This window comes from Acartia tonsa, chromosome 15 (assembly GCF_053477335.1).
Source record: "Acartia tonsa isolate MP-2025a chromosome 15, ASM5347733v1, whole genome shotgun sequence".
Lineage (NCBI taxonomy): Eukaryota > Metazoa > Arthropoda > Copepoda > Calanoida > Acartiidae > Acartia > Acartia tonsa.
In genome coordinates, this window is record NC_137274.1 from 17,265,105 (window position 1) to 17,291,169 (window position 26,065).

A 26,065-nucleotide genomic window follows, 5' to 3' on the forward strand; every position below is an offset into this window, starting at 1 on the left:
GGGGGGTAAAATGGCGCGCGAAGCGCGCCGCAAATTTTTTTTACCCCCCCCAAAATTTTTACCCCGGGGGTAAAATTTGCTTGGGGGGGGTAATTACCCCCCCTGAAATCTGTTGGCAGGGGTAAAATTTGTTTACCCCCCCCAAAATTTACCCCCGGGGTAAAATTTTTGGGGGGGGTAATTCAAATTTTATAAAAAATTTAGTATTAAAAATGCGCGCGAAGCGCGCAAAAATTTTTTTTGTTAAAGATTTTCTATTTTGGGGGGAGTATTTACCCCCCCAAAATGGTTTGGGGGGGTAAATACCCCCCCCAAAATCGTTGGGGGTGCCTACGGCACCCCCAAGGTAGGGGTAATTTTTTTTGGGGGGGGGTATTGTGCACAAAACTTTGGGGGTGCCTACGGCACCCCCAAAATCGTTTGGGGGTGCCAAATGGCCCATTACCCCCCCCCTTGGACGCCTATGGTTGTACCCTCACCGAAAAGCGTTATAAACCGTCTCTGGAACCTAAGAGTAGCTTCACTGTCAAGGGGAGCCATGTCATTCCAGCAGTTAGCAAGATCTTCAGCTTCATACGCAGAGACATCCTGTTACTATTATATATATATATATATATTAGGGCTGGCAATCTGCTCAATTCTTTAAAATTTTGTCCCTAAAAAATCTAGCCCCTTACAGCGGCCAATTTTTAACCCTTACTTAACTTAACCTAACCTAACCTAATAATAAGAATGAAAAGCTACTGTGAAAATAAAATCAAAAAACTTTGAATGCAACCCACCATTTTACCTAAAGTTAATAAAAATAAAATACTTTTTTTCTCCACATTTCAAATAAAAAATTCTAGATCCAAAAATTGGGGCATATAGCAGATTCAGATTGCCAGTCCTAAACATATACAGCAAAAAAAATTGTTACCTTGGATAGTCGACTCCCCCAGAAATATCAATGAGAATATTGTCTGACTTTAAGTCCCTGTGGGCCACTCCTGTCTGATGGAGGAAGGCGACACCTGTTGTTGAAATAATAAAATAAGCATTACAAACATTTCTGTACTCCTTGAATGTAAAATCACGTGATAAAAGAATATAAAAATGTAAACAAAGATTAGCTGATCATTATGCATGGTATTGGTAAACTATTGCCGCAAACAATTATGAAAAATCTAATATAATTGTCTGTGTTTAAATAATATCACATGGTAAAATTTAAAAAAGATTGCTGTATCTTTATAAATTTAAGGTTTTGTGATTATATTAAGAATGTAAAATGCAAAAATGTAGCATTTCTATACTCATTGAAAGTCAAATCACAAAAGAATATGAAAATGTAAACAAAGATCAGCTGATCATAATCCATTGCATTGGTGCGCCATTGCCGCATACAATTATGAAAAATCTAATGTCGTCGTCTGTGTTGAAATTATCACATGATAAAAAAATTAAAAAGGATGCTAGGTCACCAAGGATAGATAATTAAGATCCCTAGTTATGGGAATGTTAAAAAAGTTTCAGCAGTTTATCTTGAATAGAAACTATCACTTTGTCTATTACGAACGGAAATACCGAAAAACATTTAGAATTATAGAGTAGCTTTGCTACTAAAAAATCAGTCATCTTTCTTAAATAACAGCCAGGCTTTTGAATCATTTCAAAATTCTTGAAAAATTGAAGACCTCACCTTCTAATAGCTGGGTGAAGAGAACTGAAGAAATTCTTGTAGTAAGCTGTTCAGCATATACTGACAAGTAGTCCCTCAGGCTACAGTCATACCTGAAATCAACAGGATGTGTGTGTGTGTGGGTGTGTCTGTCTGTTTGTCTGTCTGTTTGTCTGTCTGTTTGTCTGTCTGTTTGTCTGTCTGTTTGTCTGTCTGTTTGTCTGTCTGTTTGTCTGTCTGTTTGTCTGTCTGTTTGTCTGTCTATCTGTCTGTCTGTCTGTCTGTTCAGCATATACAGACAATTGAAGTAGTTCCTCAGGCTACAGTCATACCTGGAATCAACAGGATGTGTGCGTGTGTGTGTGTGTGTGTGTGTGTCTGTCTGTCTGTCTATCTGTCTGTCTGTCTATCTGTCTGTCTGTCTATCTGTCTGTCTATCTGTCTGTCTATCTGTCTGTCTATCTGTCTGTCTGTGTCTGACTGTCTGTCTGAATGTACAAATTAAAGATTAAAACTAATTTTCTTAGCCCCGAGATGCCGTAGAAAATTGAATAAAATACGATACATGATTTAACAGTATGGCTGAGAACAGGTTCTAATCCATCAGAAATTATTTGGTTTCGAAGCTACACTGGAAAAAAATTGCAAAACTAATTAAAATTTCATAAATGTGCACAAATATCAAAATAAAAAGCATAGAATAAATAACAGTTTTGTTAGCCCGGGCACTCGGCCCATATGGGTTAACAAAACTGGTTGAATATTCTCACCTTCTCATGACAAGAAATAGGCTCATGTTCCTTCCACTTCCCTAAATATAATTAAAATTAGCGGATACGCCCCTAGAGCCTCTCCCTCCCCATTTGGGGCACTTGAGATGAGACCCCCCGCCCCCGCAATTAAAAGTTTAGTTTTAAAAATAAACTTTTTTTGGATCAAGGAAAGTAGCGGATTTCGTCATATTTTCAAAGTAGCTTTTCACCTATTTCTAACCCCTGTATGGGGCTCTAACCCTGCGGGGCAATTATTAACATTTACCTAACCTAACTTAAAATAGCTACTGTGAAAATACAACGAAGCTCGCTACTTCGTTTTCTTTCCATGATCCGTAAGTTTTTATTCTATGGGCAATAATCATATATGGGTTGGGGTACCCTCCTCCCCCGTAACATTTAAGAAAAAATTTTCATGGACCTATAAGAAGCTACATTGTACAGACAGACAGATAGACATTCTGTTGCTTTTATATAAGGACTAGAGATGCGTGCTAAAATTAGCCCGCTATTGGCTAGATTTATTTAATGACAATGTTTGTTTTATTTAACTCTATTGGTATTACAATAAAATCAGTACACTTAAAAATATAGGTTAATTGAGACAATTTAAGGAAGCTTTTATGTACCTTTTTTCTGGTAAATAACTGATGCATGATTAAATATAATTTCAACTATCTTCATTATTTTATTCCATGCAACTTTTTAATTCATCTTGATATCTCTTGTGCTTTTAGCAGAGTTGCCACCCTCCCCCCTCCTCTCCCCTTTTAAAGTAGGATTTTCAAAGGTCCTCGTAATTATTTAGTTTTGTTAAAAAACATTCTATGTTACTGTAAAATCTTTTCTAAAATTGTATGTTACATCATAATACCAACAAATTTATTCTTTGTTAGTACTTGCCCATTTTCTTTGCTTGTTATTGTTTCTTTAATTTAAATGAATTCCTAAATGAATGTGATAAATACGGAATATATAGGAGAACAGGTTGTGTAATCAAACATGTTGTTGAGATGGTTTATATGTAACAATCGCGCAACCTCCATGATTTTTATGTAACAATCGCGCAAACTCCATGATTTTTTTTATGTAACCATCACACAACCCCCTGATTTACCTTTTAACGTCAATTTCTATATTTTTAAGCGTTCAAAGAATTCAAAATAAATTAATAGGATTATCTTATTATATCAAGTATGGAAGGTTATTTTGTAAATATGTTTAAATTTCGCTTCAAAACCCCACCAACTTTTTTTCTTTGATGTGCATAAAACCTCTTCCCATTTTAACTCTCTATCTCTCTTACCCCCCATCTCTATCTCTTCTTTCATTCATCATTTTTTATTTCCATTATATTATTTACTTTTATTTGTAGCTCAATTAAAATATCCTCCACATTAAGGCAATATTTAAAATATCTAAAACTTATTAGTAGACTATTAACCTTAATATTAATTTGAATTGCTTCTTATTCTAATAGACATATTTCTCTCACTACAGCTTACCCTCTCTATCTCTGTCTAAAATTCTCTCTTTCTCCTTCTCTCCCTCCCTCTCTGTCTTTCTCTCTCTCAAAGTACAATTTGTCCCACAATCATAACTTATTTCACAGAATTAACAACGTCTAGTTTAGCGCGATTTTTAAAGAACATAGAGGAAATGATTTAATTCTAATAAATTGTTTTTTTTGTAATGTTAGAGTTACGCTTTTTCAAAAATTAGATAATCTTATATTATAGATAAAAAATCTACAAAACCCCGCCAAAAAAAACTTCAAGGTTTCGTGCCATTTTAATTAATTAAATTAATTGTTGGGGATTAATCCTTGACAGGAAGGTGGTAGGTTCGAATCTCGGCACAAACTACAACTAATAACTAAAAATAATTTCTGCTTTGTGGTTAAATTTAAGAATGGATTATTTATATTTTTGCATCGCATAATTTATTGGACAGTTTTCCAACTATTGGAAAATGAAACATTCTCATACCACTTGACATAATTAATGGTGGAATTAATAAAAAAAAGCCAATTTTTTAATCATATAAATATAATTCTTATTTAGCTTAGTGGTTAGCAGTGATCTTTAGGGGTTTGAATGATTGAGGTTCAAACCTAACCACTGTAATGCTATTAAAATACATTTTTTTTCTTCTCAAAAATGAATAGTTAACAAAAGGATAAAACAGAGTGTAAATTAAAAAATAGTTCTAATTGTTTACGAAAGCGTCATAACTAAAGACGTTAAAAATGGTTCCCACTGCTACTGTGTCAGATGCGCGACGTAAATAGTTAGAGTGGGGGGAATGCCTTGGCCCAAAACAGGCGCAACTCGCTACCATGCACAGTTGGGACTTCTCAGACAAAGGTCGTGCATCTCAGAGAGTTGGTTGTCTGATGGGTGAATGGACGCTTTACACCGCAATCATAAGTATTGTATGTATGTTTCAAGGTGCGTGGAGAGAGGTCTAGTTACCTAGTACCCGAAGCGACACCTAGCCCCCTAGAGACTTAACTCTTTATTAGGAATCCTTGGGTCTAGATGTCCTTTTTACGATTATAGAGAGAGAGAGAGAGAGAAACAGATAGCGAGAGAGAGAGGGGGGGGGGGGTAATGTACGCAAGACTTAAATTTGACTATATATAACCTATCTTCAATAGTGTAGTGGTTAACGTTTCTGAAATTGAATCAGAATATCCCGAGATAAAATCTACCTATGTTAATATTTTTACAATCCTTAAAATAAAGTAAAAAGGATGTGTGTATATTTGTTTGTTTATCTGCACCAAAGGATCTCGCTAACCGATGAGCCTATCGATTCTCCTTAATAGGGTAGCATCTCTCATAATTTGCTGAAAGTTTTATAACTATTTTGGGGATGGGTACCACCACCCTCCCAAGAGAATTCGCCCCTAGAAAAAAATACCTATCCCCCTACAAATTTTTAAAAACTTTTTTTATGAATCTTAATATAAAAATGGGTTTTGGGATTTAACTCTCCCCTCCTCAAGTGCCCCTAGAGACCTTCTGGGGGCGTAGCCTATAATATAAAGTAGTAAGAGTTATTGTCTATAGCGAAGGATCTCACTAACTGTTGAACCGATATGGCTCTCCTTTACAGTGAAGCTTCTTATAGGTCATGAGATGGTTTTAGGCTGTTTTCTTTTTATAAAAAAAGTCTGGTTATGGTTTTAATGTATTTTTCTGCCCTTCCATATACCTTTGAATACGGATCCCATAGATGCTAGGGGCGCATCGGCTAGTTTTAATTAGAGAGAGAGAGGAACGGAACAGAAGGGGTATTGTACAGAATAGTTAAAATTTGATATGTAAATTCTTGTCTTCTTTGGAGTAGAGGTTATAGTACAATTGTTGAGTTAAGAAGGTTGCGAGTTCAATCCACTTGTATAAATATATTTACAATTTGAGAGAGAGAGAGAGAAAGGGATAATGTACGCTTGACCTAAATTTTACTGTTTTATACCTATTCTTCTTTTCTATAGAGGTTATCATGCTAGTTGGAAGGTTTCGAGTTTAACTCCATTTAAGCTAATATTTTTTTGATTAGAGAGAGAAATGTTTATGAAAATTATTATGTTGTCTTTTTTTTGACATACAAATATAAAAATCACCACAAAGTAATTGTGCTGCTGTGGTCTTGGGGTTAATTTTTACGTAACTTATCTAAGAATTCAAGTTCAAATCCCGGCAAGTAACTTAAAAGATTGTAGCAATCATCCATATAAGAAAGTAGCAGGATGTTTGTTTGGCTCTCTGTTTGTTTGTTTATACCAAAGAATCTCACTAACTACTGAAACGATATAGTTCTCCTTTACAGGGTAGCTTATCATAGTTTCTGGGAAGGTTTGTAACTATTTTGAGAGAGGGTTCCACCACCCTCCTAAAAATAAATTAAAACCAATTTTTGAGCCTGTGACTTTGGCATTTTGTAACTAATTCAACTGGCTTTGATCTTATAATTGTACATATTTATATCCGTGAAAAGCTGTTTATAATACAATGCATACCTCCATGCTCAACGTTTTTTTCTTTTTTTTAAATATTTGAATTTTTTGGAAAAATTTCCTTTATTTTTTAGTCTTGTGGTTATCGTGTAAGTTTTGTATTACAATGGTTGCAGGATCTAGACCGTGCAGGAAAAATTATTATTTTATTTTAGGATAATAGACACCAAGTTGTTCTTTCCTTATAAATAACATATAACAGTATTGCTTCGAAATCGATTATTATTTGTTGGATTATAACTGGTTCTCAGCCATACTGAAAAATTACATTCATGAGGAAGAGAGAGTATTGTTTTCTATACTTGAAATTTCATGCTCAAAATCTTGTCTTCTTTAGTGTAGGGGTTATCGCGCTAATGTATGGATAGGAAGATTGCAGGTTCAATTCCTCCAATGTTCAAGTTTTACAATTTTATCAATTGTCATGATATCTACTTTCTCTCTCTCTGTCTGACTCTCTCTCTCTGTCTGGCTCTCTCTGGCTCTCTCTCTCTGGCTCTCTCTCTCTCTCTGTTTAAAATACAATGCATACCTCCATACTCAACATTTTTCTATTTTTTGTTTTATATCTTTACATTTTTTGGAAAAATTCCTTTCTTTTTTAGTCTTGTGGTTATCGTCAAAGTTTTGTATTACGATGGTTGCAGGATCTAGACCGTGCAGGAAAAATTATTATTTTATTATAGGATAATAGACATCAAGTTGTTCTTTCCTTTAAAAATAACATTAACAGTATTGCTTCGAAACCTATTTATATTTGTTGGATTATAACTGGTTCTTAGCCATACTGAAAAATTATATGCATGAGGGAGAAGAGTATTGTATTGAATACCTAATTTTTCATACACAAAGTCTTGTCTTCTTTAGTGTAGGGTTTATCGTGCAAGTGTATGGATAGGAAGATTGCAGGTTCATCTCCTTTGCTATTAAAGTTTTACAATTAGAGAGAGGGGGAGAGAGTTTTGTATTCTATACTTAAAATTTCATGCTCAAAATCTTGTCTTCTTTAGTGTAGGGGATATCGCGCTAGTGTATGGATAGGAAGATTGCAGGTTCAATTCCTCCAATGTTCAAGTTTTACAATTTTATCAATTGTCATGATATCTACTCTCTCTCTCTCTCTCTCTCTCTCTCTCTCTCTCTCTCTCTCTCTCTTTTTTTTTTTCTCTCTCACTCTATCTCTCTTTCTCCATTTCCATTAATTTATACTAATTTTCCTTTTCATTGTATCATGGATGCAAAAACAAATTATAAAAATAGCTTTTTGATATTTTAATTGACTGTTGTTATAATGTAAATTTTTACTTTTACCAAATATTACTTGTTATCTCAGACATTGAAAATTATATTTTGAGGTTGGGTAGATTCGAACACACAACCTTCCAACTGGAACCTCACCTCTACCCCTGAGCCAAAATGACAGACATGAAAATCCATGAAACTTTAAAGTATACTATAAGAAATAAGTTTTTGTTTACTATGTCTTTTTTCACCACTGATAATTGGATTCTTTCATAGCTTAGTTATAGAATGTTGGTTTCCTTATCCGTGAGTACCGGGTTCGATTCTCTCCGAGAGGGGCGGGGTTTTTGTTGATGTTAAAAATTGGAAGAATTTATAGAATAAAAGTTGTCGCAAATATAGGTATTAAATTACAAAATGGCGCTTTTAAACAAAGTACATTGTTGAGCAATAATACCCCCCCTTTATTATTATATTTTTTTTTGAAAATTTGAAAATAAAAAGGGGGGGGGGGAGGTAGTTTTTCGATTACTTTAGGTCAGGTTAGGTTAGGTTATATTGGGTAATGGTAAGGGCACCGCAGGTATTTACAACTTAAATCATAACTGCTATTAAGCTAGGGATCTAGAGGGATAAGACAATGACCAATAAATTAATGTACATCCCCAATGATGATACCCCCAAATTTACCCCTTTTGTAGATTACAATTAGTGATTCAAACGTTTGGACACTTAACTTAATGAACCAATCCATCAAAATCCCTTAAAAGGTTTTAATCCAACGAACAAGAAAATATTAAAATAAAACTTTGGGGATTATTGTAATAAATTTCAAAAAATCATAATCATAATCATGGACTTTCTACTAATGTTTACTAAATCCTCTTTCAAAATTTATGCCTCACACTTAAAAGAATCACCATTCACAGTTTGAAATTAGTTGAACGATTTTAATGTACCTCCGGATTTAGTCTTGTGGGTAAGGCATCTCCATACATATTGATAGCTCCTGGCAGACCTGAATTAATATCCGCTGGATTAGAACCTGTTCTCAGCCATACTATCCGCATAATGTCCGCGGAAAGCTGTCTATAGTACGATGCTATAAATAAATGTATGATATATGCTGTATTACAACCGGTTCTTGAATAAAAAAATCATGTATAGCACCGTATTACAGACAATTTTTCACGAATATCAAACTAAAAAATCCTAAAATTAATAGTTTTGTAAGCCCGGACCTTCGGTGACATAAGTAGTTAGAGTAGGGAAAGTTCCTTGGCCCATAAACAGCCGCAACTCATTACCATGCACAGTTAATGCTTCTTAAACAAAGGTCGTGCAATCAAAAGGTTGTCTGTTGGATGTTATTTAACCTAATATCCTTTGGTGACACAGTATCGCATCCCATTACACGTGGATGATGCTCTGGATTCTCTAGATGATCACTTAAAACTCGAAGGAGAATCCTTACGAGGTAACAGTATTGGTCCTAGAACACAACCTTGTGGAACTCCCTCGCTGTGCCTACCTGGGATTCTGTCTGCAAAAGCTGTGTAGATTTCAACAATATTTGGATGGTGGGGGACTCGAACCATTCTACCCATCACAACAAATTATACTTTTATTCCAGGGGGGGACATTGGACTGTAAATTACACTAGTACCTAAAGTTTTAAGACAACGATATCTTGTTAGTTGGTTCAAAAACCTTGGATTATAATGAATTTTAATTGAAATGTTGGTTCCAGACTAGAATGTCCAAACTTTTCCACCAATGATTTTCATGTACAGAAGGGGTGATTTTGTTAAACATATTTGGAGATGTATATCAATTTATAGTCCATTGTCTTATCCCTCAAGCAGTACATTATACTAATTAGTGCATAAAAAAAGCGTAAAACCATCCAAAGACTTAAATCTAAAAAAACCGTCTGTCTGTCCTTCAGTCTGTCCGTCTGTCTTAGCATCTGTCTGTCTGTCTTTCCATCAATCTGTCAGTCCGTTGGTCCGTCTGTCAGTCGGAAAAAGATGTTATTTGTTGACCCTCCTGCCGCTGCCGAGCTGCAAGGCTGCCTGCTGTAGTTCTGTAGGGAGACTCACCTCTCTGGCCGCCACAATTTCCCTGCAAAATAGCGCAGCAATAACTAGATACCGTATACTGAACTGACTGCTGGCAGCTGCCAAGTAAAATTGCCGCCGCCAAAAATTATAATTTGAGACTTTTAATATAAGATTTATCCTTATAAAAAAGTAACAGGATGTCTTTCTGTTTGTAACGAAGGATCTCACTAACCGCTGAACCGATTGGGTTCTCCTTAACAGGTAAGCTTCTCATAGGTCCCGGGATGGTTTGTAACTATTTTGGGGGAGAGTACGACCACCATACATAGAGAAATTGACAAAAATAAAAAAAATAATAAAAAACGCTGCCCTGCAGAAATTCTTGCAATTAGCTAAAAACACCAACTATCAGCGAAAAAAATATTTTTGGTAAATAGCTGATTTTAAAAAAGTGATGTCACTAGAGGCCTCTAGGGGCGTAGCCGCAAGTATAAAATAAACAATTATTTTGAGAAAATTTTCTTCTTGCTTCAAAATAAGAAAATTACAGCCATTGGTATAAAATTAAAGTAAAAAACGAAGGTTTAAAAATTTTCAAAATTAAAAATAGCTATTATAAAGAGGATAATACCAAAAAACACACTGTTTAATATGAAGGATTACATTGCCGGATACCCAACCGGATAGTATCAATTTCAAGCATTGAAAAGTGCCGGATATCCGACAGGATAGTTTCAATATCAAGCATTGAAAAGTGCCGGATATCCGGCCAAAAATTCAATAACATGTATCGAAAAGTGCCGGATATCCAGCAGGATAGTATCAATATCTGCAATTGAAAAGTGCCGGATATCCAGCCAAAAATTCAATAACATGTATCGAAAAGTGCCGGATATCCGGCCGGATAGTTTCAATATCAAGCATTGAAAAAAGCCAGATATCCAGCACCACTTTAACAAGAACATACCTTTGCATTTTTGTTTAATAATATAAAGGCTTATACCCGGCCGGATATTGAAAAAGTCCGGATATCCGGCACAACCCTAACAAGAACATACCTTTGCATGGCGCGCAGAATTGTCAGGGCGTTGGACTCTGCGTGGTAGTTGAACATCATCTTCATGGCAAGGTTGAACTCATCCGTCTAAAAGTTGTCCGTTTAATATCCGCTGGATTAGAACCGGTATTTAACCATAATATCCGCGGAACGCTGTCTATAAAACGATAAGTTGCTGAATTTCCATTTTTTAAAGCAAAGCTTTTTTATACTTAGGATCGGTCTGTCCGTCCGTAACTCTATGGTGGGGGAAATAGGATTTCCTCAGATGCTATTTAAGATTGACAGCTGAATTTTTGGTTGGTGATTCCCTGTACCAATGAGCATACAGTATATAATCAATATGGTTGGTCAATGACCAATGGTCATACTACAAAAGTCCATATTTTATACAAAAGGTTTCGTGAGTTTTTAGAATCACAATGAAGGACAATAAATTTTGTAGAGAGTTAAATTTTAATAAACAAAACATTAATTTGTAACTCTAAACAAAATTCTACATAAATATGTTGCAAAATTGCGAAAATACGCGATACTGTATAATTTCAAGGATATTCAAATTTTAGGATTTAATTATAGTGATCCTTCACTTTCAGCATGATTTAAATGGACGATTTGGTAACGATTAAAGAGTTGCTATGCTTCCTGAATCATCCCTAACAATTTACGAATCATCACATAAAGTTTGAAATCGATAGGATAATTTTAACATGCCTAAATTAACAAAAAGAGCCTTTAAAAATGTACCTTGCTATTTTTAGCCCTTGCAGAGTACACAACTGCTGAACAGCCTTTGGCTATGGCGCTTCCCAACTCAAAATCTTCCAGTGACCAAACTTTATCCTAAAAAGGGATAGTTGCATGAAGTGTATCTAACCAGTTTAGGTACTTAGAGAAGTGATCCTTTAAATATTTTTGTAGAATATGATAAATATAGGTTAGTTAGGAAGATAATTGAAAGAAAAATTTACTTTTACCAGGCAGTTTTTGTTTTACGTCCAAAAATGTATATTTTTGGATACGAAAAGTCACATTTACAGATAAATGATTGTAAGCATAAGTTACAAGAATATGAGAAATTGGCTATAGCCCTTCCCAACTCAAAATCTTCCAGTGACCAAACTTTATCCTAAAAAGGGATAGTTGCATCAAGTGCATCTAACGAGTTTAGGTACTTAGAGTAGTGAACCTTTAGGTAAATGTTTTTGTAGAATATGATAAATATAGGATAGTACCTAGAGAAATAATCGAAACAAAAATTCACTTTTACCAGGCAGTTTTTGTTTTATGTCAAAAAATATTTTTTTTGGATATAGGTTTGCCAGGAAGATCTCTTCAGTAGATTAAAATTATTGAATGAAACGTTTGGAAACTCAACTTTATAAACCAACCAATCAACATATAAAAACTAAGGTTGGCAATCCGGATCCGGAATCCGCCCAATTTTTAATTTTTGGGCCAATTTTGGAAACCGAATCCGGATGCGGAATCCGTTTTTTAATAATTAAGCCCTCTAATTGGCTGTACAGTGGTCACATGACATCAAAATATTTTTCATAATTTTCATGCTTCATTTTATTTTAAAGCCTTTAAAAATACTGCTAGAATCCGGAATCCGCCAAAAATAAGAATCCGGAATCCGCCACTTTTTTTGACGGATTCTTTTAAGAATCCGACCCAAAAAATCGACGGATTGCCATCACTAATAAAAACCCCAAGTTTTTAGGCCCGCATAGAAGAAAACATAAGTACTGGTGTAAAATAAAGTCCAATGTCCCCACCCTTCCACCCTGATAGATTTACATCAGAAAAAGAGAGGACAATGGACTGTTAAAAACACTAGTCCCCAAAGTTTTATAATATCGTTTTCTTATTTTTTGGCTTAACAACTTAATTTTTGATTGGTTGGTTAACTAAGTTGAGTGATCGAACGTTTCAACCACTAATTTTAATCTACACACAAGGGGTAATTATGTATATCATTATTGTGGATGTACATCAATTTATTGGCCATTACCTTATCCCTTTAGATCCCTGATTGATTTGCATACCTTACTCCCCCCGCTGTCTTGTGGTTCTTGATTGTTATTCAAGTTAGTTCTGACTAGGGAAGTCTTGCTAACTGCCTATATCATATATGTTAATAGATTGTTTTACAAACACATGTTAGAATTGTCCAATCAATTTGAAACTTTCCCTAATGAGTAATGTGTCTAGAAATTATAGCAACTATGATCTCCAAATTGTTAATTTTAAGTAAAATCACGAGCTTTTTTGAATATATTTTGTAATGGTGATTTCTAAGACGATCACCAATTAGGTACAATACTCTAAGCGAAGGTATCCTTATGAAATTTGAACAGGGATCATCTATAAAAGTAACAGGATGTCTATGTGTCTATCTGTCTGTGCACACAAGGATCTTACCAATCGCTGAACCGATATCATATGGTTCTCCCATTTACAATATAGCTTCTTTAACCCTCCCAAGAGAAATCGTACCCAGAAAAAATTAGACCCCCCCCCCCCCCCATATTATTTATTTTTCCTTTAAAAACTGATATTGAAAATAAGAGAGTGGGGCGACACTCCCCCCCCCCCTCCCTCCTAAGGAGCTCCTAGAGGCCTCTAGGGGTATAACCGCTAGTAAGGGATAAGACAATGGATTAAAGATCTATTTCCTGTCGGATTTCATGGCAAACCCCCTCTATCTCATCCTCCTTCGTCATAATTCCAGTTCCTAGAACATAACAAAACCGTCCAATATCCGCAGGATTAGAACCTGTTTTCAACCATAATATCCGCGGAAAGCTGTCTATAGAACGATTTAGCATTAGCAAAGTTTATAAAGCAGAATTGTATTGAAACAAGTGAATGACAACATCCATAAGAAGCGCAGCACACAAAAAATCATTAAATGAACAAACAGACAAAGTAAGTTATAGAGTAGATGTTTATTTATCGCAAAAAAAAATGAGAAAGCATGGATAAATTAAATAATCATAAAATCAAGAAATCTTTCTCTTTTTTAAGCATGACCAACAGACAGACGGACATACAATGTTAAGACTAGACCTTAGGAATATTAATTGAAAATTTCCTCTTTCCATATTCAATGGCTATCGAGGTTATCCAGGTTCAGGTACACTAAAATAAGACCTTGTGGTGTACCCGTCCTCTAGAGGTTATCCAGGTTCAGGTACACTAAAATAAAAACCTTGTGGTGTACCTGTCCTCTAGAGGTTATCCAGGTTCAGGTACACTAAAATAAAAACCTTGTGGTGTACCTGTCCCCTAAAGGTTATCCAGGTTCAGGTACACCAAAATAAGACCTTGTGGTGTACCTGTCCTCTAGAGGTTATCCATGTTCAGGTACACAAAAATAAGACCTTGTGGTGTACCCGTCCTCTAGAGGTTATCCAGGTTTAGGTACACTAAAATAGGACCTTGTGGTGTACCTGTCCCCTAGAGATTATCCAGGTTCAGGTACACCAAAACCAGAAGTGTGCCCATTCAAGTTGTAATCCTTATAATAAAGTAACTGGATGTTTGTTTGTACCGAAGGATCTCTCTGACAGATGATCTGCTATGTTTCTCCTTTACAGGGTAGCTTCTAATAGGTCCATAGAAGGTTTATAACTATTAGGTGTAACCCTTACCCCGCCCCCCCCCCCCAATAAAAAATGGGAGGATTTCGTAGGTACTTTTTTGACACTAAAACTAAGGAAGGTGGAAGCGGTTAAATTCAGTTCACCACCATCTAAAGTGCCTCTAGAGGCCTCTAGAGGGCGTGACCGCAAGTGATATATTACCTGAAGCTAGTGATACTCCCACAAGAGCCAGGAAGGAGGAAGGATTCCCATCCCCAGTCAAATATTTGGCTGCCCGTCTTCGCAAGTTGGCGGCCTGGGTAAACATATTAGTGTGAGATGGTTTTGATGAAAACTGGTGCCTTTTTTAAAGCAAATAAGACTATTGTCCTTAAGTGCAAAAAAACCTTCAACATTTATTAAAGAGACTATTATATCAGAGAGATGGGACAATAGGCTGTTTTACTTACACTAGTCCCCAAAGTTTTATAATGACGTTTTCTTATTCGTTGAACTACTAACTTTAGGGGCTTTGATTGAAATGTACATTGGGGATGTACATCAATTTATCGCCCATTGTCTTATCCCTTTAGATCTCTGCAATTAAATGCATTGGTAAATATCTATGAAAATTTAGAAAATTTAAAACAAGGTGTTGCGAAAAAAAATGATTACAGACGGACAGGCAAACTTTTTGGAGAAAATCGTTTTAGATGACACAAATGACGAGAAAGTAATAAAGATAAGAACTTATAAGAATAAACTGATCAATTGCCCATCCCCTTCAAATAGATATATATCCGCAGGGATTTAAAGGGATAAGACAATAATACAATCCATGAAAAACAAAATTATCCCTTGTATTCCATCCTTTAGAGGTTATCCTAGTAATCAATTATAAACAAACTAATCTAGATCAATCGAATTCTTGCGAGAAGTTTACACAATATGACGCTGTAAAAAACGCGCGAAATTATTTTGGCGTGAAATAGTTTTTGCGCCAAAGTAAGAAGCGCGAAAATGTTTCTGTTTTGGCGCCAAATTTACCTGTGTGTTGGTGACTCTACGGAGAACATTTCCAATCAAAGCTTTCCTGGCGGTCTCAAAGGCATAATATCTTTGTCCTGGTGCTTCTGGATAAAACAAGGATTACTACAAGTGTCTGTCTGTCTGTCTATCTATCTGTATGTGTCTCTATCTATCAATCTTTCTGTCTTTTATCTCTCTGTCTGTCTATCTGTCTGTCTATCTATCTTTCTATTTATCTGTCTATCTATCTGACTGTATTGCTGATTTTACCTTTATTACAAGTCTCCTCTATAATGGTGACACTCCTCCTTCGGTCTGTCTTTGGAAACCTGCCCAGACCTTGTCTGTCTGTCTGTCTGTCTGTCTGTCTGTCTGTCTGTCTGTCTGTCTGTCTGTCTATCTGTCTGTCTGTCTGTCTATCTGTCTGTCTGTCTGTATTGCTGATTTTACCTTTATTACAAGTCTCCTCTACAATGGTGACACTCCTCCTTCGGTCTGTCTTTGGAAACCTGCCCAGACCTTGTCTGTCTGTCTGTCTATATATCTGTCTATCTGTCTGTCTGTCTGTATTGCCGATTTTACCTTTATTACAAGTCTCCTCTACAATTGTGACACTCCTTCTTCTGTCTGTCTTTGGAAACCTGCCTAGATCCTGCGTGTCTGTCTATATATCTATCTGTCTATCTATCTATCTGTCTGTATGTCTATCTATCTGTCTACCTGTCTATCTGTCTGTCTGTTTGTCTGTTTATCTCTTTATCAGACTATCTATTTATCTATCAATCTATCTGTCTGTCTATGTCTGTATTGCTGATTTTACCTTTATTACAAGTCTCCTCTACAATGGTGACACTCCTCCTTCGATCTGACTTTGGAAACCTGCCCAGACCCTGTCCATGTCCATGACCTGGAACTGTTCCATAGCAAAATTCCCCCTCAGCAGCTCTACCACCAGCCTAGGAAATTAAAGGGTACTATGCACGAATGAGACCTAAGCTGGATCTTTAAATCATTTTAGTGGAGAACCGGATTGGGGTGCGCTAGAGGTGGGCTGACTGTGTGCTACTGGGTGCGCTGGTTCGCCTATGCCATTTTGATTTAAAGATTGATATAAGGTGCGCCGATCTAGCGCGCCCCGATCTGGCGCACCACTAAATGATTTAAATATCCAGCTCTAGTGATTCTAAGCACCTTACAACATTGAACCTTGGTATTTTTTACAGAATAATATTATACTAGGTTTATGTTTAATATAAGTAAATCAAGTAAAAAAATAAAGTGTCACAATGGTTTTATATGAAAAAAAACTTTGAAATTATAAGCATTTTTGATGAAATACCATCAAATATTTTGATGACTTCAAACTGTTTATAAAGTTTTGACACAAAAGTATATTATTTTGATGAAAATGTATATTTAGTAAAAGGGGTGGTAACTTATAATAATGTTTTCTCGTATTCATTCGAATCCGGTGGATAGGAACCGGTTCTCATCCATACGAAAAAACTATGTCTAGCATCGTATTATATCCAGTTTTCTACGAATATAGGAATGTACAATCATAAGATTAAAACCAGTTTTTTTAGTCGGTGCCTTCGGCACCACGGGGCTAAAAAAACTAGTTTTAATCTTATAATTGTACATTCTATATCCGCGGAAAGCTGTTTATAATACGATACGAGAAATAACTATTAGTGGAAGATGCCACTAGAGGCCTCTATACAACCCCCCCCCCCCCACCATGATAAAACCCAAAACTACCCCTACTTCTTTAAATTAAGCTTATTGGTTGAAAAGTTTGTACCTTGGCTGCAGCTGCGTCCGTTTCAGGGATCTTAAGGTATGAGTAAATGGGATCTTAAGGGATACGTAAATGGCATCTTAAGGGATAAGACAGTAATATAGAATACACTTTCCCAAATTATGACACCCAAAACTAGCCCTACTTAAGGAACCCGAGTTACCTTAGCCAAGTTTTCAAAGATCTTAAGGGATAAGACAATGGTATATTTATTGATAAACATCCCTCAATGATGACACCCAAAACTACCCCTACATCTGTATATTATACCGAATATCTGGCTTATTTCTAAAGCCAGATTTCCGTTATCCGGCTGGATATCTGAACAACGACGGATATCCGGCAAATTACCGGATATCTGCCATTAGAATATCCGGATATTGAAAATGGCCAGATATCCGGCCAAACCAAATATCCGGCCCAACTCTACTTATTGGTTGAAAAGTTTGTACCTTGACTGCAGCTGTGTCCGGGATATTCCCCCGCCCCTCAGCCTGAACCTCCAAAGTTTTGTATCCTCTCCTCACGTGGACAGCCGAGTCGTCGGGTCTAGATACAAACCGATTAATATCCGCTGGATTAGAACTGGTTTTCAGCAATATCATCCGCATATTGTCCGCGGAAAGCTGATCATAATACGTTGTGATAAATTACTATTCTAGTATGGCTTTTTAACTGATTAATATCCGCAGGATTAGAACTGGTTATCAGCTATATTATCCACATAATGTCTGCGGAAAGCTGTCTATAATACGATGATATAATCACAGACGTCCAAGGGGGGGGGGGTAATGGGGCGATTACCCCCCCCCCCCCCCCCCCCAACGATTTCGAATAAAATTTAAATTACCCCCCCAAAAAATTTTACCCCGGGGGTAAATTTTGGGGGGGGTAAACTAAATTTACCCCTGCCAACAGATTTCAGGGGGGGTAATTACCCCCCCCCCCCCCCAAAAAAAAAGCTTGGACGCCCCTGGCTATAATAGCTATTTATTCCATCGTATTATAAAAAGCTTTCCCCGAATATAAAAATGTAAAGATAAATTATATCCTATGATTGTACATTTTTTATTAATACGATTCTATATATATATAATTTTACAGTATGGCTGAGAACCTGTTCTAATCCAGCGGATATTGATCGGTTTCGATGGAAGCTCTGAAATTGAAGGACAAACGAACATTAACTCTTGTTTGAGTGTCAGAACTGAATAAGCAGATTTTTATTGCATAAGTATAAACAAAATTGTAAGTAAATTTGTTGCAAAACTGCATAAATACATAATACTATTTTAAGGACATACTTACATTTTTAGGACTTGATTATAGAGATCTGCTTTGCTTTGTAATTGTACCTTGTTGTAATAGGAATCAGTATTCCAAAAATCAGATGAATCGGAAACAAAAATTTGTTGTCAAAAAAGTAAAAAATCAACATGTTTAAAATGGACATTTTGATAATGACTATAGAGTTGCTACTAAGGGGGGGGGGAAGTTCTGACACATTTGCGTAAACGGTGATTATTGGCTTTATCTTTGGACTGAGAGGATAGGTTATTAGGGATAAAATCATTCTTATATGATGAATTTTCCCCAGATTTAAGATTTTTTGGATAGGCCTCCAGGTTCCGGAGCTCCAGGCCTCCAGGTGGTCTCTGGACAGGTAAAAAAATAAAAAAAATCTTATTTGAACAGTTAGAGGTAAGTTTATAAAACAACATAAGCTTCTTTTTATATATTATTTATATATTTGAAGAAAAAATTACAATCAGCCTCCAGGTTCAGGTGCTGCAGGCCTCCAGGTGGCCTCTGGACAGGTATAAAATCCAAATTTCTTATTTGAACAGTTAGAGGTAAGTTTATAAAACAACATAGGCTTCTATATATATATATTATTCATATATTTGAAGAAAAAATTACATTCGGCCTCCAGGTTCAGGTGCTGCAGGCCTCCAGGTGGCCTCTGGACAGGTATAAAATCGAAATTTCTTATTTGAACAGTTAGAGGTAAGTTTATAAAACAACATAAGCTTCTTTTACTATAATATTTACATATTTGAAGAAAAAATTACAATCGGCCTCCAGGTTCAGGTGCTGCAGGCCTCCAGGTGGCCTCTGGACAGGTATAAAATCCAAATTTCTTATTTGAACAGTTAGAGGTAAGTTTATAAAACAACATAAGCTTCTTTATATATATTATTCATATATTTGAAGAAAAAATTACATTCGGCCTCCAGGTTCAGGTGCTGCAGGCCTCCAGGTGGCCTCTGGACAGGTATAAAATCCAAATTTCTTATTTGAACAGTTAGAGGTAAGTTTATAAAACAACATAAGCTTCTTTTACTATAATATTTACATATTTGAAGAAAAAATTACAATCGGCCTCCAGGTTCAGGTGCTGCAGGCCTCCAGGTGGCCTCTTGACAGGTAAAAAATAAAAATTCTTATTTAAACAGTTAGAGGTAAGTTTATAAAACAACATAAGCTTCTTTTTATATATTTGAGGAAAAATTTACAATCCGCCTCCAGGTTCAGGTGCTGCAGGCCTCCAGTTGGCCTCTGGACAGGTAAAAAATCCAAATTTCTTATGTAAACAGCTAGAGGTAAGTTTATAAAACAACATAAGCTTCTTTTAATATATTTTTTATATATTAGAAGAAAAAATTACAATCGGCCTCCAGGTTCAGGTGCTGCAGGCCTCCAAGTGGTCTCTGGACAACTAAAAAAATCAAAAAAAATCTTATTTGAACAGTTAAAGGTCAAGTTTTCATAAAAAACAAAATGAGCTTATTTTTAGATGCTTTAAAGATATTTGAAGAATAATTTACAATTAGCCTCCAGGTTTAGGTGATGCAGGCCTCCAGGTGTACTCTGGACAGGTAAAATATCAATATTTCTTATTTCAACAGATGGCGGTAAACTTATAAAAAAAATTAGCTTATTTATATATTTGAAGACAATATTACAAATGGCCTCCAAAATAATATTATAATAAGTAAAATTTTAAATTACAATTGGCCTCCAGGCTCAGGAGCTTCGGGCTTTGAACAAGTAAAAATAAAAAAAAAGATTAACTCCTACAATTTAAACCTTTGAAGTCTCAATGTGTAGGACCTAATAATATTATATGTTGGCGTTATCCTCTTAAATTTTTTTTTTCAATTTTGAAATTTTGCTATCCCCTGACTAAACTATAAAACCTGGCAGCGGCAATTTTTTACAATTAGGTTTGGTTAGATTATAGGCTAGGGGGCTGAGTACCCATGGCTAGGCAGGTCAGAAGGCCGAGAGCCGCGGCCAGGTTCTATTGTACTCAAAATTTTAAATTGAAGAAAAATAAATCCTAAGAGGATAATACCTAAATGTTTAATTTCAGATAATCTAGGATGGGGTGCAAATTTTTTTACATAATTTTCATATAAACATTTACTGGCAGTTTAGACTACTTAACAAGATCTGAAATAATGGACTCATCGTTATTAGATTCACCTTCTAGGTAAGTAGTTTTTAATATATAAGAAGAAGCTTATGTTGTTTTATAAACTTACCTCTAACTGTTCAAATAAGAAATTTTGATTTTTTACCTGTCTAGAGGCCACCTGGAGGCCTGCAGCACCTGAACCTGGAGGCGGATTGTAATTTTTTCTTCAAATATATAAATAATAAATAAAAAGATTATGTTGTTTTATAAACTTACCTCTAACTGTTCAAATAAGAAATTTGGATTTTATACCTGTCCAGAGGCCACCTGTAGGCCTGCAACAACTGAACCTGGAGGCCGATTGTAATTTTTTCTTCTAATATATAAATGATATATTAAAATACGCTTATGTTGTTTTATAAACTTACCTCTAACTGTTTAAATAAGAAATTTGGATTTTATACCTGTCCAGAGGCCACCTGGAGGCCTGCAGCACCTGAACCTGGAGGCCGATTGTAATTTTTTCTTTAAATATGTAAATAATATAGTAAAAGAAGCTTATGTTGTTTTATAAACTTACCTCTAACTGTTCAAATAAGAAATTTCGATTTGATACCTGACCAGAGGCCACCTGGAGGCCTGCAGCACCTGAACCTGGAGGCCGAATGTAATTTTTTCTTCAAATATATGAATAATATATATAAAGAAGCTTATGTTGTTTTATAACTTACCTCCAACTGTTCAAATAAGAAATTTGGATTTTATACCTGTCCAGAGGCCACCTGGAGGCCTGCAGCACCTGAACCTGGAGGCCGATTGTAATTTTTTCTTCAAATATATAAATAATATATAAAAAGAAGCTTATGTTGTTTTATAAACTTACCTCTAACTGTTCTAATAAGAAATTTGGATTTTATACCTGTCCAGAGGCCACCTGGAGGCCTGCAGCACCTGAACCTGGAGGCTGAATGTAAGTTTTTCTTCAAATATATGTATAATATATATAAAGAAGCTTATGTTGTTTTATAAACTTACCTCTAACTGTTCAAATAAGAAATTTGGATTTTTTACCTGACCAGAGGCCACCTGGAGGCCTGCAGCACCTGAACCTGGAGGCCGATTGTAATTTTTTCTTCAAATATATTAATGATATATATAAAGAAGCTTATGTTGTTTTATAAACTTACCTCTAACTGTTCAAATAAGAAATTTGGATTTTATACCTGTCAAGAGGCCACCTGGAGGCCTGCAACACCTGAACCTGGAGGCCGATTGTAATTTTTTCTTCAAATATATAAATAATATATAAGAAGAAGCTTATGTTGTTTTATAAACTTACCTCTAACTGTTCAAATAAGATTTTTTTTATTTTTTTACCTGTCCAGAGACCACCTGGAGGCCTGGAGCTCCGGAACCTGGAGAAATTCATCATATAAGAATGATTTTATCCCTAATAACCTATCCTCTCAGTCCAAAGATAAAGCCAATAATCACCGTTTACGCAAATGTGTCAGAACTTCCCCCCCCCCCCCCCCTTAGTACCCAACTACTACAGGAATCACCGTGCAAAGTTAGTTTGAAATCGATAGGATAATTCTAACATGCATAAATTAACGATAAGAGCTAACCGTGACGGACTGGCGGACGGATGGACGGACGGACCGACCCTTCGCTTCCGACAAAGTTACCTTTTCGTCTGATCTCTGTAGAAACCTCTCCACAGAGACTGAAATATTCGTCGGGATAATTCCCTAAATATAAAAATATATATTATCCTTCATGGTTCTGAAGGGATTAGATAATGGCCGATAAATTGAGGTGCATCCCCAATGATAAACAAAATTTCCCTTTCTGTAGGTTAAAATTAGTGGTTAAAACGTTTATACACTTAACTTAATTAACCAACCAATTAACATTCACTAAAGTCCCCAAAGAAAACATTATTATAAAACTTCGGGGACTAGTGTATTAAACAACCCCTTTATCCCCTCTCTCTCAGATTATCCTTACATTATAGTAACAGGAAATCTGTCCCTTCGGCCCCAAGGGAAAATTTTTAACTATTTTGGGGGAGGGTACCTTCACCCTCCTAAGAAATATCACCCAAGAAAAAATATCTTAACCCCCCCCCCCCTCCTTAAAAATTACTTTTTAAAATTAAACATTATTATAAATTATACCTAGTCCAAGGCATTCTCCTTATTTTAACAGTTTATGTCGCACACGTAACAAAGCAGCAGTAGGAACCATTTTAAACGTCTTTAGTTATGGCGCGGTGTTTGATCGGCCTGAATTATCACATAAGATTGCTATTTCGTTAGTTTTTAAACTGACAACCAAAGTTTTATAAATTGATACACAAAGTTTTATGAACTGGTATCCAAAGTTTTTAAAATTGGTACCCAAAGTTTTATAAACTGGTACCCAAAGTTTTACAAATTGGTACCCAAAGTTTTTATTACCTGACGGACATGCCTTCACTGTGAGGATGGTGGGATGTGCGGGCCCAAAATTGGACCCTGGATGTACAAAGGACGTACAAACATCTGTCTATCTGTCTGTCTATCTGTCTGTCTATCTGTCTATTTGTCTGTCTATTTGTCTGTCTATTTGTCTGTCTATTTGTCTGTTTATCTGTCTGTCTATCTGTCTGTCTGTCTGTCTATATGTCTGTCTGTCTGTCTGTCTATCTATCTATCTATCTATCTATCTATCTATCTATCTATCTATCTATCTATCTATCTATCTATCTATCTGTCTGTCTGTCTGTCTGTCTGTCTATCTATCTGTCTATCTATCTATATGTCTGTCTGTCTATCTATCTATCTGCCTGTCTATCTGTCTGTCTAAATGTCTGTCTTTCTGTCTGTGTTTTTGTCTGTCTTTATGTCTGTCTATATGTCTGTCTATATGTCTCTCTATATATCTGTCTATGTGTCTGACTTTCGTCAGTCTGTCAGTCTGACGCATCTGTCTGTCTATCTGTATGCTTGTCTGTCTGTCTGAATGTTTGTCTGTGTCATTCGTTAATCTCTTTATCTATCTGTCTGTCCAACTGTCTATCTGTCTGTCTGTAAATAAGTCTGTTTATCTGTCTGTATGTATGTCTATCTGCCTGTCTATCTTTCGGTCTGTCAGTTTATCTATAATTATATCTGTCTATTTGTCAGTCTATCTGTCTGTGTGTTTATCTGACTGTCTATCTGTCTATTTGTCAGTCTATCTGTCTGTCTATCTGTGTCTTTTGTCAGTCTGTCTGTCTGTTTTTCTGACTGACTATCTGTCTATCTATCTGTCTGTGTATTTGTAATTTGTAAATTGATGTCCTGTCAATCCCCAAAAAATACACCTTCAATTCATTACTAGTGGTTGAAACGTTTGGACTCTCAACTAAATGAACAAACCAATCAAAATTACTTAAAAGTTGTTAAGCCAACGAATAAGAAAACTTTTTTATAAGACTTTGGGGACTAGTGAAATAAACAGCCAAATTTCCCCTCCATCCTTAAGTATAGAGTAGCTTCGCTACAACTACGTACGTCTGTACGTCCTTCCCTGGGATAAATGAGGTATCTCAGAATTTTTACAGCTTTCCTGACAACATTAACTATATTCTAATAATGAAAATCTGAAAAAATCACACAAATCAAATATTTACATATAAAATGTTTAATTTTATTATTCCTGGAAAATTGTCTTTAAATCGATGCTATACACCTACGTGTTTTTTATTCAGTATGACTGAGAACCGGTTCAAATCCACCTGATAATAATCGGTTTCACAGCCATACTGGAAAATCTATTGGAGTACCTAACAAATCAATTAGTAAATCTTTTTTAATATGGCTTCCAAACCGATTATTATCCGGTGGATTTGAACCGGTTCTTAGCCATACTAAAATATCTTGTATAGAATTGAATTACAGACAGTTTCCATCAAGCATCAAAATAATACAAAACTGGTTTTAATCTTAAAATTTTTAATTTTAATATCCACAGAAAACTTGAATAACTTACATTAGCAAAGCTACTCTATAATTTACTTTCACTGTCTTGTCAACTGTCCGTCTATAAAGCCCTTGAATAAATAAGATTATCTAAGTTGCTATTTTAGATAAATTGCATATTTCTCAATGTAAAGGCATCCAGTATGTAAATTACTTGGTCCGTCGGTCTGTCAGTCATGCTACAAACCAAAACATATTTTTTTTATAGGTTTTGTGATCTTTTTATTTTATTTTTGGGACACATTACAAACTGTCCCAATTTTGTATAACTTTTGCGGAACAAGTTCCATTTACGTCATATTTTTCTTTCCCGAAAAAGGGAAGAGGGAAAGAAAAAAAAGGGAAGGGGGGAAGAAAAAAGAGATGGGAGAAAAGGGGGTTTTCCCCATCTCTTTTGAAGAGATTTTCTTCCCCCCTTCTCTTTTTCGGGAAAGAAAAATATGACGTAACTAGAACATGTTCCGCAAAAGTTATACAAAATTGGGACAGTTTGTAATGTGTCAATTTTTGGGTATAGTCCCTTTCGTGACGTTGGCATCGCCCCTTAAAGGGCATTTCGTCGAATTTCACAGTAGTTTTTTTTGGGAGGGGGGGGGGAGGGTCTAACCCTGTGGGGCAATCACCTAACCAAATCTATCAAAAGAAGCTACTGTAAAAATATGACGAAACGCCCTTAAGAGGCGATGTCCCAAAAGGTACTATACCCTTATTTAATTATGACAATGAATAAAGTATCTGCTCTATAATTCACTTTGTCTGTCTGTCCATTTCCATTCCATTTTAGTGCTTCGCTACTATTGAATGTTGTCATCCTTGTTTATAATAATCAAATAAATTCATATATTACGAATAATAGCACACAAATCAATTTATACCATAATACATCTTTCTAGTACGGCTTCGAAACCGATTAATATCCGCTAGATTAGAACCTGTTCTCAGCCATACTAGAAAATCGTGTATAGCATTGTATTATACCTATCCAGTTTTCTACGAGTATAAAAATGTATAATCATAAGATTAAAATCAGTTTTTTAGCCCGTGCTTTTGGCATCTCGAGCTTAAAAAAACTGGGTTTTATCTTATAATTTGTACATTTTTATATCCGCGGAAAGCTGTTTATAACTATTTTGTAATATTGATCATGCTGGAATGGGTATTCCAAATATTCTGCCAATTCCTATTATATAAAGTAGTCCCTAGCGAAGGATCTAGCTAACCGCTGAACCGATATGATTCTCCTTTAAAGTCAAGCTTCATATTGGTCCTGAGGTTATTTTATAATTAAAAATAAGTCTGGGAATGGTTCTTAGCTATTTTTTTTGCAATTCTGCCTTACAATTTCCTTCCAATAGAGAGCCTTTAGATGCTAGGGGCGTAGCCGCCTGTATTATATAA

At 35.6% G+C, this 26,065-nt stretch overlaps 2 protein-coding genes across 8 annotated transcripts in view; both read right to left on the reverse strand.

The window, feature by feature from the left end:
- The window catches only part of Pink1 (PTEN-induced putative kinase 1), a 38,852-nt gene extending 14,562 nt beyond the window's left edge, over positions 1 to 24,290 (reverse strand). For 3 of the 7 annotated variants that reach the window (XR_013875447.1, XM_080149814.1, XM_080149820.1), the window contains exons 1-18: positions 24,214 to 24,290; positions 23,123 to 23,177; positions 22,349 to 22,411; positions 17,692 to 17,788; positions 16,318 to 16,394; positions 15,889 to 15,947; positions 15,457 to 15,542; positions 14,632 to 14,725; positions 13,500 to 13,559; positions 12,871 to 12,944; positions 11,567 to 11,662; positions 10,821 to 10,906; positions 9,749 to 9,823; positions 9,231 to 9,298; positions 8,659 to 8,717; positions 2,431 to 2,471; positions 1,682 to 1,773; positions 920 to 1,013 (exon numbers count right to left, since the gene is read on the reverse strand). Coding sequence is in view for 6 of the 7 variants with exons in the window: in XM_080149814.1 (XP_080005940.1) it covers positions 920 to 1,013; positions 1,682 to 1,773; positions 2,431 to 2,471; positions 8,659 to 8,717; positions 9,231 to 9,298; positions 9,749 to 9,823; positions 10,821 to 10,906; positions 11,567 to 11,662; positions 12,871 to 12,944; positions 13,500 to 13,559; positions 14,632 to 14,725; positions 15,457 to 15,542; positions 15,889 to 15,947; positions 16,318 to 16,394; positions 17,692 to 17,788; positions 22,349 to 22,411; positions 23,123 to 23,133 (1,232 nt within the window). In the remaining variant the exon portion in view is untranslated. Of the gene's footprint in view, positions 1 to 919; positions 1,014 to 1,681; positions 1,774 to 2,430; positions 2,472 to 8,658; positions 8,718 to 9,230; positions 9,299 to 9,746; positions 9,824 to 10,820; positions 10,907 to 11,566; positions 11,663 to 12,870; positions 12,945 to 13,499; positions 13,560 to 14,631; positions 14,726 to 15,456; positions 15,543 to 15,708; positions 15,780 to 15,888; positions 15,960 to 16,258; positions 16,395 to 17,691; positions 17,789 to 22,348; positions 22,412 to 23,122; positions 23,178 to 24,213 lie in introns of all 7 variants that reach the window. The other 4 variants (XM_080149819.1, XM_080149818.1, XM_080149817.1 and 1 more) reach the window with 4 other exon arrangements.
- An 880-nt stretch (positions 24,291 to 25,170) lies between these two features.
- The window catches only part of Stlk (Ste20-like kinase), a 29,111-nt gene continuing 28,216 nt past the window's right edge, over positions 25,171 to 26,065 (reverse strand). The window contains exon 19 of the mRNA XM_080149821.1: positions 25,171 to 25,814. The gene's annotated coding sequence lies outside the window, so the exon portion shown is untranslated. The remainder of the gene's footprint in view (positions 25,815 to 26,065) is intronic.